General features: G+C 45.3%; 2 protein-coding genes across 2 annotated transcripts; both read right to left on the reverse strand.

Annotated features, from left to right (window-relative positions):
• Positions 1 to 2,630: 2,630 nt before the first annotated feature.
• Positions 2,631 to 7,313, reverse strand: map6b (microtubule-associated protein 6b; the record flags this gene model as incomplete). Its single annotated transcript, XM_080513299.1, has 3 exons — positions 2,631 to 2,855; positions 4,864 to 5,077; positions 6,535 to 7,313. The coding sequence occupies 3 exons, from the start codon at positions 7,311 to 7,313 to the stop codon at positions 2,631 to 2,633; spliced, it is 1,218 nt and encodes a 405-aa protein (XP_080369425.1).
• Positions 7,314 to 8,543: 1,230 nt separating this feature from the next.
• On the reverse strand, positions 8,544 to 13,169 carry thap12b (THAP domain containing 12b; the record flags this gene model as incomplete). The annotated part of the gene is made up of 5 exons (XM_080503874.1): positions 8,544 to 10,737; positions 10,819 to 10,855; positions 10,937 to 11,044; positions 11,124 to 11,244; positions 13,081 to 13,169. The coding sequence occupies 5 exons, from the start codon at positions 13,167 to 13,169 to the stop codon at positions 8,852 to 8,854; spliced, it is 2,241 nt and encodes a 746-aa protein (XP_080360000.1). The 3' UTR covers positions 8,544 to 8,851.
• Positions 13,170 to 14,506: the final 1,337 nt, after the last annotated feature.

Genomic DNA, 14,506 nt, shown 5'->3' on the forward strand with positions numbered 1-14,506 from the left:
ACATACACACACACACACACACACACACTGAGGAATCTGAACGTGGAAACAGGAAGCAGACGGCCGGCGGCCCCGGCACTCGCTGGGCCTCGGGGGAATTAAAGCACCTCATGTTACAAACACGTGTAATCAGACAGCAGCATTTTTAAAGTCCCGGCCCGTTTCTTTGTTCGTCAACACCTGGAGAGATCAGCACATTCATGGGGGAAAGTATTGAGTATATATGAAGGGTTTTGCTCTCTCTCTCTCGCGCACACTATCTCTCGCTCTTTGTCTCATTTTTAAATCTATTCAGCACAACTACAGCGTCACAGCTCAGAGGAGAGGGCGGAGTACACCGCCACACAATACTGAGTCACGGGAAAACTGCAGCATTTAGACTAAATTAAAGGACCCAATGGCGATTTAATGTGGGTGAAATCAATACCGCTGGTGTGTTTATCTTACAGCTGTGTTGATCTGACTTACTGTGTGTATACCTTTGTGGAGTGATCAGAATCTATTCTACACATGCATTACATGGTCTTACCCTCCTAACCCACCCTCCCCCCATACGTTTATCTTTTCTGGCTCAATTTACAAGCTATGGATCGTGACTGTGGCTCATCTTCTGCTAAAAGGTTTGCTACTTGAACAAATAAAAGGGGCTCTTGCATGCAAGCAGTAGCAATTATATTACAGTTAATTTGGTTCCTTAGCAACCAAACTGATGAAACCAGATATCATCCAGAACAATGAAATGGAAACCAGGACCGTACAGCCGAGGCACTGTAATCATAGGAAACGTAAGCGCAAACGCTTTTTTGCAGTCAGCGGCAACACGTCTCCCTAACATTTATTTTCTTTTTACAATCATTTTAATATTTGTCTCAGCTGTCATCTGTCCAGCCAAAAGGAGAAAAAAATAAAACAACAACAAAAAAACGCCCTCTCACACACATTCTGCATGTGTACCGACCGCTCCTTTTAAGGTTCGATGACAACTCATATAAACAATGTGCAAATGAAGTGCGCAACAATATAAAGAGGTTTCTGTGCACCAGAAATACAAGAAAACACACACACACACACACACACACACACACACACACACACACACACACACACACACACACACACACACACACACACACACACACACACACACACACACACACACACACACACACACACACACACACACACACACACACACACACACACACACACACACACACACACACACACACACACACAGAGTTTACAGCAGGGGTTTTCAAAGCGGGCCTCCTGGAGACGATGAAGGTGTAGAATGAGGAGAAATAAAGCAGGATGGTGGTTTTGAACCTTCTTTCAGCGTGAATCAGCTCAAAACATTCTACTTTCATTTGATCCAACCTGAATCACAAGACAAGGTCATGTTTGTTTGCATTTGATTTTAGTTGTCTGAGGCCATTATATTTAAGAGAGTGTGTCATAACATAATAGCGTCAGCCATTCTGAATGTTATAAAGCCGATAATAATTTTGCAAATCATTGCTAACAATTAGAGAGAATGACTCCAATCTAATACACCTGATTTTCATAAGCAAGCTCCACAAAACCTGCAAAAAAAAAAAAAAAAGGCTTTAAAATTCAGGAACTCGAACCCTATTTATGAGTTATTACAATTAGAAATGATTTTGTGAAACGCTCCTTGAATCATGTAATAACTTATTACAATATAATAATCAATCAAATGTCTTATTACACTATTGGTAACTTATTTTCCATGATTAGTTTTTAACCATTTCCACGTTCTAAAATGATTCTATTTCTTGAGTGGCTTGCAGGTACCACTAAAGGGAGCTCATCTCCAACACGTCAGCTAACGCTAAAAGAGTTTCCTTATATAAACTGGTAAAACTGGGGCGGCGTAGGCCATATGCAGTGTTTAATGTTTTAATAAAAAGCATTAATTAAAAGCATGGTTTAATGTTGTTTTTACAGCACCTTGCAGCTTCTGGATGGTTTCATTGAACTCCTGCAGTTGTAGCATAATCTAAAATGTGTGTGACTGAACACACTGATTTCTAGCATTACAGTGAGACAAGACCGTCAGCAGACATTTTGGATGACCGTGGACTGATGCTTCATCCAGAGTTATTCTAAAACGAGCTCACTCACATGCTTCCTGATTGGAAGTTAAAGGTCGTGATGGAAAGTTAAATAGACATTTTAATGCTAAAAATGGCAAATAAAATATTGTGTCACCTGACTTTAAAGTGGATCAACTCAACAATGATGAGAGTTAAATTATCCCTGCTTCTACAGACGTGTGTTTCACCTGCTTCAAGAAAGTAAAAGTCAATCTCGTGGGGGGGGGGGGGGGGGGGGGTGAAGAGGGTTTGATGGCAGCGTTGGTCACGCCCTCTAAGGAGAAGCTCGTCGCTCTGCACTTTGAAAACCTCTGCTTTACAGTGAAATTACTTGCATTGCTCTAAAAGCTCAACAGCCGTGCCTTTTTCGGAGATAAATAAACGACGGCAAAAACAACAGGCCAGGAAGAAAGTGAACACAAAAACAAACAACAACAAAAAAAAAACCCCCAGAAGGAAACGGATCCCCTCCAATTCACCACGTGGCCTTTAGAGTAGAGTGACGGACTTCTTCTACTGTTTGGCTTCAGCCAGTCTGTTGCTGATCTCCTTGTTCTTCTTTGTGACGGCGCCGTCTGGTTTGGGTTCCGAGGCGGCCGCGGAGGAGGAGGAGGGGGGGGGTTTCTTCTTGGCTGTCTGGGAGCTGGAGATCTGCTTCTCTTTCGCTTTCTTCAACATCTTTCCTGTTGTCGTTGTCGGGGCCTTTTTTGGTTTGACGCGTGACACCGGTTTATCCACCTGTGAGGCAACAGACGGGTGGAAGTGATGAGATCCAAGCGGCAGCAAACGAGAATCGCTTTCTTGCTGAGAGGTTGACAAGTTGGTTTTTTCCACCCCGCCCAATATATTTACATGAAACTGAGAAAAAAATAGTCAAGAAATTCCACATTTAATTTAGACAAACTCTTAGCAAGAAAGCAAATGTACAATCAGAAAATATCAATTCAGTTAAATCTCTCATTAAAGGTACAGTATGTGAAGTTGAAGTAATACCACATTTGTGCATTCGGTGGCAGTAGTGAGTCACTGTAACAGCTTGTCTTCAGTCCTTTTTTTTTTTTTTTTTAACGACATACTGCAACTTTAACTTACAGTTAAGATGCCAAAGTACTAATTCAGCATGCACTTACACTTACCTTTTAAAATCTTAAAACAATAACAGGCAAATGACACCGTCTGTTACAGGTATGATGTGGTTAGTGTGATGGACATAAAAGACAAAAACAAACAAACAAACAAACAAACGAAAACAGCACATACTGTGTATTTGTGCTTCTCCTGTAAGACAGTGGTTCGTGCACTTTCCCGATTGGAGTCGTTCTATTCGTACAAAGTGTGTATTAGTATATGACGTTAGTTTAATGCTCCCGGCTGAAGGGAAATCGCTGGTTCACAATGTGTGTATGTATGTATGTATGTATGTATAAAGTGTATATATATATATGTATAGATATATACACTGTGTGAGATGGCAGATGTCTGTAAAAGGCTGTTCCTGACATTACAAAGAAAAAGAGCTCCATTTCTGTGGTTGTGCAAACTGAAGGTAATTGCTTTGCAGTTTTCTTGCCACACTCCAGAAATAATACGTTACTGATGAAATGAAGCACTAGAAGTCCTACAAGCACTTTTTCTTTTTTTATTTAAACATTACAATCTGTATTAGGTGCAGTATATTCATATTATTTTGATGTCATTGACCTTGAAAGATAAAAGTACCTCCAATAGCTAAAAGTAAAGCATCAAAGGGATTGTAAATGTTGATATCAACATTGTATGGACTGTTACTGATGCTCAGGCTTCTGTGGGGCCTCGCCTTATTCAGCCTCAGTCACCTGGAGCCTTAAATGTCTTGTTTCCCCAACACTGATGCTGTTAATTCAACTATTGCATCTGAAATATCATCAAAGCGTATCTGCTTTGTCATCTTTCATCGTTCGCTGATCCATCTTCTTGCGGGAGCCCATGATCGTCTGCCACTGAACAGCAGAAGTAACAGACGGCGTGTGTGGTGCTGATGTGTGCAAACCGCAAGCGAGTGTCTCGCCGTTCTGGGAGGACTGCATCTGCGTCGGTGGGTGGGGGCGGGGGTGGGGGGGGGGGGGGGGGGTGGGGATGTGTCTGAGGCCTGCTCGGGCCGAGATGCATCCCCTGTGCGTGTGTGTGTGTGTGTGTGTGTGTGTGTGTGTGTGTGTGTGTGTGTGTGTGTGTGTGTGTGTGCAGCGTCTGATCGGTCTGAGGTCAGCCTCCATGCCTTCTAGAAGAAACGGGACACACACACCTGACTACAGCAGATTAAGGACTGGACTGCTCTCAGTCTCTGAGAAGTCCTACGAGAACGAGAGAGGGAGCGGCTCCGTGAACACACATCACTGCAGACACGTTATGCACCAGTTATTACCAGAGTTATTACCATAGAAATATTGCTGAAGATTATCCTCATAGGCCTGGACTAAGGCTGGGACGAGCTTGCAGTTTGCTGAAACGTTACATCGATGCTTATCGACGACTGATTCAACATTCCCTCTGTCCTTATCCACATTTCTTGGCTGAATTTTAGTGGCTAATTGAACCATAACAACAAAGACATACACATTGAGACATTGAGAAGATAATGTGAAGGTCCCCCGGGGCATCACAACTTGATTGCTGTTTGTGGTTCCTCCACATACAGAATGAGAATGGTGGGGGGGTCACAGATGGTGTGTGCGTGTGTGTGTGTGTGTGTATGGACACCCCCCCTCACCTTGGTGGGCTCTTTGCCCGGCTCACTGTACAGGCTGCGAATCCGCCGGCGCTCCTGCAGCTTGTTGTCGGTCGGGTGAGCCTTCACCTGCTCCCCCTTGAACGTGGCGCTGTAGCTGGTTTCCCGGCTGGTCTCCTCTGTGGGGGGTTTATACTGAGATGCAGCTTTAATGGGCTTCACTGGTTTCACATCCTTATAAGCCTTGAACTCAGTCCTGAAGAAGGAAAAGAAATTATGATAGCAGTCCTCACTTTAGAAAAGCTGCAAGCAGAGACCGACTGTGGATCAGTTTGTGCCGGTGTTGTATCACTTAAAGGTTTAACAAATCCAAAAATCTGGTGTTGCTTTGCTTCAGAGAGTTTTATGTCATTAATACTCAATCAATCTTCTAAAAAAAAGATAATGTGCATGTTTGAGGAGGTTCACATGAGTTAAAAAGACATAAACTCATCACTTTGATCAGTTTTCTGAATGAGTTGTCCACCTCACATGTTAATGATTAATTGACGGCTCATACAGTGACAGCAGGAGATAACTGCTGTATTGTATTGTGTTGATTCTAGCTCAGTTCTGCTTTGTGTGCGTCGCTCCGTTATTGATTTATTGCTGTGAACGCTTGATTCTTATCGCAGAGATCATGTTCACTCATCCAGCCCCAAACACTAGAGAGCTGGTCAGTTCAGCGTCTCTGTCAAAACCTGATCTTCGCTTTTCTTTTCCTGAGCTCTGTGAGACCAGAAGGCAGCGGGGACATTTGGTTTGACCCTCACTTCCATCGTAAATGAAGCAGACATGATAAAAGCTTATGTGTCCTTGTATTTCTGAGTTCTGGACGTAACTTGCCTTTTCTTAAAGTGTATTAGAGTGTTAAAAAAAATATTTATTTTTGTTTCTATCGCCAATTTTTATCATTTTGCAAATTCCTGATTTTCATACAACAATTCCTAAAGATGAATACATATAAAGGATATTATTTCTTTGTAAACGCTCGTTGCCTCTTTTTTTCTTACTTATCTCATCTTAATGTTTGTTTATTTTAGTTCAATTTGTGCTACAAATCTTAATGTATTTCCTGTTTGCTAGTCTGCATTTATTTAGTAGATATTGATCAAATCCACTTGGTTTTTGCTTCAACGTGACCTGCACGTCATGTGTTTCTCTGAAACTGAAATACTTGTTGAATCCATCTCGACTTTTGTTAACTTGATTCGGCCAAAACTGAATCAAAATGCAGCTTATCTATCCCGGCTTCCATTTATGTGCGCATCATCGACTTAAATCCGAAGGAAGCGTGTGCAAAAGAAACCACGTTAAGACGCACGTGATTCCATCCGGAGCCTTTTTACTGGCTCGTGCTCCATCGGAGGGCCACAGCATTGATTGCGTAGTACTCCCAGGAAGAGGAGGAAAATCAATAGTGCAACCTTTATCTGTGGCTGTATCAGCTGTGCCTCACTGGAGATTGTAACGGGAGATCCTGAAATAGCAAATATCTCCTGCTGATCTTGAAGCCAGTGTGGCTCAGGAAAGAGCTCAGGTGTGCGTAAAGATGTGCCACGCTATATATATGTATGTAAAAAAAAAAAAAAAAAAAGCAAAATAGTCTGCTTTTATCTTACTTGGGGGTAAGTTTAAGGAGAATGTGTGAAGGAAGCAGAGCGCTATACTTACCTGTAGCTGCTGGAAGTGGACATGACCTCCTTGATGTGCCTGTTGAGCGCGTCCGCGGCCGCTCTGCTCTTCTTCTGCTCTGCGCTCTGCTCCGCCGGCACCTGTCCCTCCGTCTTCTCCCCGCTTTTCCTCTCGGAGGACTTCTCCCTCTTCGCGCCCCTCTTCAGGGTGTCCTTCGACTCTTTCTCCTGCATCTTCTCCTCGATCTCGCTCTTCTCCACGCCGCTGTCGGCCTCGGCGGCGGCCGCCGCTGCCACCGCCGGCTGCTCCGGCTTTCCGCCCGCCGCGCTGCGCTCCGGCCCGGGAGCGGCAGCGGTGGTCGCGGCGGAGGCGGAGGTGGGGCTGGGTTTGGGGATCCACGGGTGGTCGTGCTTCTTCGGTATAGGCCAGGCCTTGTAGTCCTTCTGGTACTGGGTCTCGGTGATGAAGGGGGCCGGCGGGGGCTGGTACTGGTTCCGGGGCTTGCAGCTGGGCTCGGGACGCACTCTCCACGCCTTGAAGTCTTGGCGCATGACGGACGCAGAAGAGCCATCTTTGCCCGCTGCGGCACCGGCCGCGGGCGGCGCCTTCCCTGCCTCCTGCTCGCCGGGATGGGGCTGTGTCTCTATAGCAATGGCACCGGCCCGCTTGGCTCTCGGCTGCGGGTGATGGGGCAGGTGCTGCACGTCGGCCACGTCGGAGTATTTGGTGAAAACCAAAGGCACCGCGATGTCTCCCTTGTCCAGCTCAGTCCAGAAGCGGTTGATGCAGCATGCACGCGTAATGCACGGCCACGCCATAGTGTCCAGCTAGAGAGAGGCTGCTCAGAGGAAGAAAAAAAGAAAAAGAAAAGAGGATGCACAGAGGAAGGAAAGCTGCACACACGCACACACTCAAAATGTGCAAATAAACGTCCTACTCACTTGAACCCTTACGGATTTTGTCCAGTCAGGGTTTTTATCCTCGTTATGTAATTCTGTAGATCTAATCTTTTTCCACAGGCTGCAGGGAGAGAATCGACCAACACGCCTCCTCCTCCTCCTCCTTCTGCAGCAGCAGGCTGTCTGCTCTTATTGAAGTTTAAGACTTCGGTGCCCGCCGTGGAGCGCACATTGCCGTCTGGTTGCGCATCGAAGCGACCCCACCCACGTTTCGGTGTGATGCCTGGAGACGCCCGGGGTGTGCACTGTGAACTATCACCTGTGCTCGTCACCGTCTGGCCACAGCGGAGAGGGAGGAGACACGTTTAACCCCACTGCTGCCATGCCGGGAACTTCAAGCTGCAGCCCATTGTTCCATTTTGTGACGACGGCCGAGAACGAAGCAGAACATCTGAAGACGCAGAGCAACACTGACCGATATCCAGATGTCGTCACGCACGAAAGCTTGGATAGAATCATCATCATCCACCTCCTGTGCATGGAGGCATACATTTACAAATTAACACGTTGGGATAAATCTATTCCCATGAAATCAAAAGGAAACGTGGAAATTGAATGAATGAGAGCCACACCAATCGAGTACAACAAACACCGCAACATCCGGTTGTATCCAAAACATTTTATATTCCAAAACCAGAATGACATCATTGTTTCACTCAACATTCACTTCACTTTCTGCCTCGACTGTCACGCAACCACGTGCATCTCAATTATTTAGATAAAAAAAAAAAAAAGGCTGTTTGAACCCAGGGACACTTGAGTTAGGGCTGGAGCTGCTCCCTCCTGTGCTCCTCCTGCACCAGTCAGCAGATTCAGCCTCGGTCTGCCTCCATCATGTGGTTGGAGTTAAAAGTACACATCGAATTAAAAAAAAAAAAAAAAAAAAAAAAAGACAAGGCGAGCAGTGAGCTATAAGCCGCTTAAGAAAAGTCAAAAATGTGAAGAAACGTAAAAATAAAATAAAAGAATCGGACCTACAAATGACAGAACAAGTTTTGTGTCTCGTGAAGTCGACGCTCAGTTTTGTTATTTAATCTTTACAGGGAATGAAATTAAGTCAGTTTCAACATCAGACAACAATCCTTCAACGGGAGCAATGAAACAAGAAAAGAAACAGCAAATTGATCAGAGTACTTTTTCATGTTTTGATTTGTTTGGTCTAATGTTTTGATTGTGTGTCAGGAAGTGTTGAAGTCTCTTGGTTTCTTCCTGTTCCTTCTCCTCACAGGTCAAGATGTCCATCGACCTCAGGAACGACACAATTCTGCTGCTGGACTGTTTGTATTGATACTTAAATACAGTAGATACAAAGGTAAACGTGGTTCATGAAAAGCTTGTCAACTGAATTCCCGTTCCCGTGACACACACACACGGACAACTGTGGCTCATCAACAAAATCACTTGGCTGCAACGTCTTCCTCTTGTGCCTCGTCACCCTCGGCCTCGGGATCTTCCTCCAGGTAAAGTCTGCAGTACTTGTCCACCATGACGTCCAGGTCGTGTTTGACGTGAGTGTTGACGTTCAGCACGGCCAGACTTTTGTTCCAGTGCTGGGCGGGCACGCCGCCGAGGTACGCCTGCAAGCGCTCGCTCGCCGTGTCTCCGTCCTCCAGCTTCAGCACCGGCAGGGTGGACAGCACCTTGAGGAAGGAGTTGACGTTGGGGAAGTACGTGACGTCGGGGAGCTGCAGGGTTTCGTGGATGGTGGTGGGCAGGCGCACCTCTTTGCCGCGGTGCTTCCACTTGATCCTCCAGCAGTGCAGCTCGGCGGGCAGCGTGTCGGGGTTGGGCAGGTCGCTCTGGTAGACGTCGGCATAGTTCTCCTCCGTGGTGTTGAACTTCATCTGGCCCATGATGGCCGGGACCAGCGACAGGCACTTGAGGGCTTTGATGTTGGTGTCGGAGAACATGTCCTCCACCTCCTGCATGATGCCGTGGATCACCGGCATGGTCACGTACTCCTTGAAGTACGGCTCTGCTTGGACCTCGCCCAGGTTGGCTGCGCGCTGCTTGCGGAGGAACAGCCTCGGCATCTTTACGGGAACCTCCATCGCGGAGGCCACGCTCACGGCCTCCTCGTACCAGAACTCGTGGTAGACCTCGATGTTGTCGTTGACCTCGTTCAGCGAGTGCAGCACGGCCGTCAGGCTGTTGGCGGCGAAGAACACGTCGAGGGTTTCGCCCTGGAGGTTCCTCCCGAAGGCTCTGGTGAACGTCAGAACGTTCTTCAGGATGACGGCGGTGACGATGAACTCGAAGTCCGCGAGAATCTCTGCCAGCGAATATGCATCCGCCGTGACGGAAAGCGAGAAGGTGCCCTCGTGGTTGTCGCGAACGGCGTCCAGGCACAGCAGCAGGGGGGGCAACATGTCGACAAACACGTCAAAGACATGGTGCTGCTGCGTCCACTCGCAGCCGGCGGCTTCTTTCAGGGCAGCCGCTTTCTCCTCGCTCTTCTGGTAATGAGTCGCCACGGCGTTCTCAAGCTCAACTTGTGTCGACGGCGTTCGGAAGAAAGCGCCGATCCTCCACAGGGTCTCCGTGACGACCTGGACGTTGGGGAAAGGCAGGCTGCCGGCCAGGTGGATGTTCAACGCCATGTGGGAACAAGGCGTGTGCACGGCCAGGGGATACTTCTCCATCAGCAACACCGCCACGGCCTTCAGCTTGATGGTGGAGGTGCCGGTGGCCTTGTGGGCCTGACCGCGGCAATCCTCCATGCTGAGCCCCCAACGCTCGGTCAGCTGAGCCTCCAGCCGCTCCACCAGCGTCGGCTCGTCGCCGTCAAACAACACGAAGTCCAGAAACTCCTCCCGCAGGACATTCTGCTGACTGACGTAGCGCAGGAACAGAGGCAGGAGCTTCTCGCCGGCCATCTCCACCAGGTCTCCCGTCACCAGAGAGAAGAAGCGGCTCTCGCGCACCTCCATGAGCATCTCCTCTCTCACCGTGTTCTCGCAGATGTCCAGCAGCTGGCTCTGCTGGGCAGCGGAGAGGTACTCGCTGTTCACCGCCATCGCCTCAAAGCGCTTCCTCAGGGTTTCGTCTCCGGCGTTCATGCGATAATCGAGGAGGGCCTGGAAGTTGTTGGACTTCACTTCAGCTTCGGTCACTGACGGGATACTTTGTTTTCCCAACATGACCACGACCTCAAACAAGGACCTGAGGTATTCCCGGTACTCCTTCTCCTCGGTGGAGAGTTGAGGTTCGTCCTCGTTGGTGCTCGCGCTCTCCTCGACGGCGGCGTCCTGCTTGGAAGCAAGCTGACTGAGAGACGAAGCCACTGGAAGGAGAAGTGAAAGGAACTGAGATCAAGTAGCAAGCAGACTAAATGAGACGTTTCACTTTCTCTTGGATGACTTACATCTCCTTTCTTTAATCTTTTGTATGTCCTCTTCAGTCTGAGAACGAAAACCCAAGTTAACTTCGAAAAGCATTCATTCAGTCAGTCAAGATCGAACTCAAATGAACATTTTCCTTACAAGTTCTTTGATCTGCTTCCGGTGTCTGGTGTGAGGATTTTTGAGATGACTTGTTAGATCAAATATAGTTGGAATGGCAGTGTCCTTCAGCACCGTCCTGTAGGGGCTCTGGAGAGGAAGAAACCCACTTTAGATACACTGGCAGAATGCAGCCAGACCTCCAGGAATAGAATGGAGTGTTACTCACGGTTCTGCAGACCATGGCCGGGTCGAAGTGTTTGGCACATAGTCTGTAGTGTTTGTTCAACTGGTCGGATGTTTTGGCCTCCAGATCCGCCCGGCGACAGTTTTCTACCCAGATCTTGCATCTGGAAAGACAATATGAACCTCAGCTGCATTTTACATCCAACAAACCTTATTTTTGCTGAAATAATATGGTTAGTATTTGTAACTATGGATCACGAGACAGTTAATAACCAATATAAATGTGTGAGGAATTTGTTCGGTGGAATAAAAAAAAAGAAAAAGCATTGTGATGCAAATAACAGAAGGCGCAATCGAGTTTTGCTGATTGTTTTTGAATATAGAGGCTTCCGTTCCTGGATAAAACATTCTGCGATTATTGCAAGTACAAACAGTACAACCACCATGATGCAGCATGTAACTCGACATCACAGCTCATAGTTTATATTACGTGAAATGTATTTTTAAATTCAACTATTTTTGTTGAGCCAAAAGATATTTTAAGTTTTTCTTTAAAGGAGAAAAGCAAATATGCTTCAGTCCCTGCCTTACACTCAGTTATTGCACCTACCTCAGGAAAAAAACCCAACAAGTTCACCCTGACACAGTATTGAAAAGGCAACGAGAGAATACAGTGATGGATTTAACAGAAATTATATAAAGATTTCAGTCACAAATTGTCTGGAAAATTGTTGTTTCTAAAAATCACATCAAGGACATGGTATCAAGAATGGCATTGAATCACGAGCTCAGTGAATCGTTGTATAACGAGTTAGTAGAAAACAGGTGGACTACGTGAAATGAAATGCCATCATTAGAACAGTGACTTTTTTTCCCATTAAAAAAGGAAAATTGACAACATTAACCCATCATTATATACATGTAAAATACTTTCTCACTTCAGTCTAATTTGATTTTGTTGTGTAGATGCTGATGTTTACTCATGTCCTTGATATGTGAATGTTTCAGTTGTTATGCATATTGTTTGAGTCAACAATAATATGTCTTTTGAAAGAAGAGTTATATTAGTTTTATTTTTAAAATCTCTCGGTGCAATATGTTTTAACTTGAGTTACAATGAGCAGAGCTTCGAAATACTCTGCATAAAAGATGTTTGGATGTGGAATTTACATATAAACACAAAACTCATATTTTTGTATTTTGCGTCGAGCTGCATCTGGTAAGAATTCCTCTGAGATTCATAAAGTATTCCTGTCTTTTGACAAAATAAAACTGTTATAGAAGTGAGGCATACAATCCTTAATAATTCATATTATCCTCCAGATGTGGGACATTATATTTAACAATAACCCTGTTCTGGTTTTAAACATGATCATTTTCTAATGCAGACTTTTCATGATAAATATTTTGGGACAAAACAGGACAACATGTCAACAATTTACACGCTGCTGACACCCTCAATTCTTTTAAATCAGCCTGGTAACACAAATATTTAATTAGGCTTCCCATTAAACAATACATTATATTCATAGCATTATCTTAATAAAGTTATTATTTTGTTTATTGCCCTTTATGCTGATCTCAATCGCCTTGTTTTAATGGATTTTCTTGTGAAGCACTGTCAGCTGCCTTGAGTCTGATTGGTGCTGTACAAATAAAATAGCCTTGTTTTTATTAGAAAGAAATGAAAACCAATTTTTAAAAAAGTCTGCAGATTTGTGGTAAATTTCAAACCCAATTGCAACGATTTAAGTAATAAAAAAAACAACGTTACATTATAGACACGTTTCTACTGTTGGGTTGAAGTTTTATTGGTAGTTTAATTCAAGTTTTCAACCAATTTAAGACATAATTCACCAGGACCTCACAGATAACCAGAGGCACGATTACACACGCATGTTTGTGCAACTTTTACGAGCCATTTCATGAGTGTCTGCTACAGTTACGTGGATAGTTCCACACCGACAGAGGGGAGGTGGAGTTATAGGAGGAGATTTTACCTCTCGGGGTCCCGGGGAAACCGAAAGAAGGCCAAATCCGACTGGGTGCTCTTCCGCGTACAGTTCGGAGCCGCGCAAAAATTCGGCATGTTTCGAGCTTAGCCGTTAGCTTGGGCTAACTTAGCACGCCGGCGTCACCCACCAACTTAAACGGTCACTGTTCGGAGCGCGAGTCGGTGGTTTTTTTTAATCTGTACTGAAGCTCTTAACGAGACTCAAAAAGCAACGTTTCTAGTGGAAAGAAACAACGCGAAAATAAACATTTTGAGACAAACTCGATACAACCACAACGGTTGAATTCGTGTCAGCTCGTCGCGCCCACCTGGCTGTGATTGGACGATCAAGGGGTCTGGAGGGAAACTATTGGATGTGCTGTGGACCAATGAGAGGATAGATACTAAATTTTTCTTCTGTATCCTGGAATGCTGTGACGGCAGTGCGACAGTATGCAGAGCTGCCCCCTACTGGTTATAAAAAAAAAAAACCCAACATAAAACCTGCCACACAGAAGCTCGCTGGTTTTCAATCAATTTTATAAACAAATATTTATTAAACTATTTGATAGCGTTGCCGTGCTTTAAAATATGTTTATATTTATTGTAAATTGATGTTCTGTTATCGGTAAAGAATGGATCGAGCAGTAAACAGCAGCTCCGTGCTGGCACTTGTGCTTTTCCTTGTCTCCTTGGGCTTTAGCCACTTATTTTTCAACATGAATACCAAGGTAGGTTTCCAACAAAGTAACTCGAGTTACGACGTTGACAGATGAAGCTCTTAGACAAAAGCAATCAGAACGATGACTCATGCTGTGTGTTTCTTCATAAACGTCTCCATGATCAGCAGAGTCCACTGGCTCGTTGGTCTAGGGGTATGATTCTCGCTTAGGGTGCGAGAGGTCCCGGGTTCAAATCCCGGACGAGCCCTCGGGTTTTTTTCTTTATTATTAATATTTTAATTTCGTCGGCAAATGCTGTGTTTTATTTTTTTTCTCAAATACAGACTCAGGAACTGTTGGTGCTGTAGCGGTGACACGAATTATTTCGGAAGGAATGCAATCTCCTCCGACCAAACAAGAGGTAATTTATCGAAGGTGTTTTTAATATTAATGTGTCAAGCTGGAACTTTATTGTAGCTCAACACTCATTCAGGGTTTGTAAAACCAATGTATTCTATATATCAAAATGTTTGCGGGCTCGTCCGGGATTTGAACCCGGGACCTCTCGCACCCGAAGCGAGAATCATACCCCTAGACCAACGAGCCGAGATGAGGTAACGCGCTCTGTCAGGTTATATAAACCTACCGTATCACGCGGTGTCGTGACTTTTTGTGTTCCTGTTCTACTTTGTTCGTATTTCCAGAGGAATATGAATGACAGCACGTTTGAGCTCGCGTAGATGTTTCTTGTAAGTAAAGAAAGACACACAG

Source organism: Blennius ocellaris, assembly GCF_963422515.1.
Source record: "Blennius ocellaris genome assembly, chromosome: 2".
NCBI lineage: Eukaryota > Metazoa > Chordata > Actinopteri > Blenniiformes > Blenniidae > Blennius > Blennius ocellaris.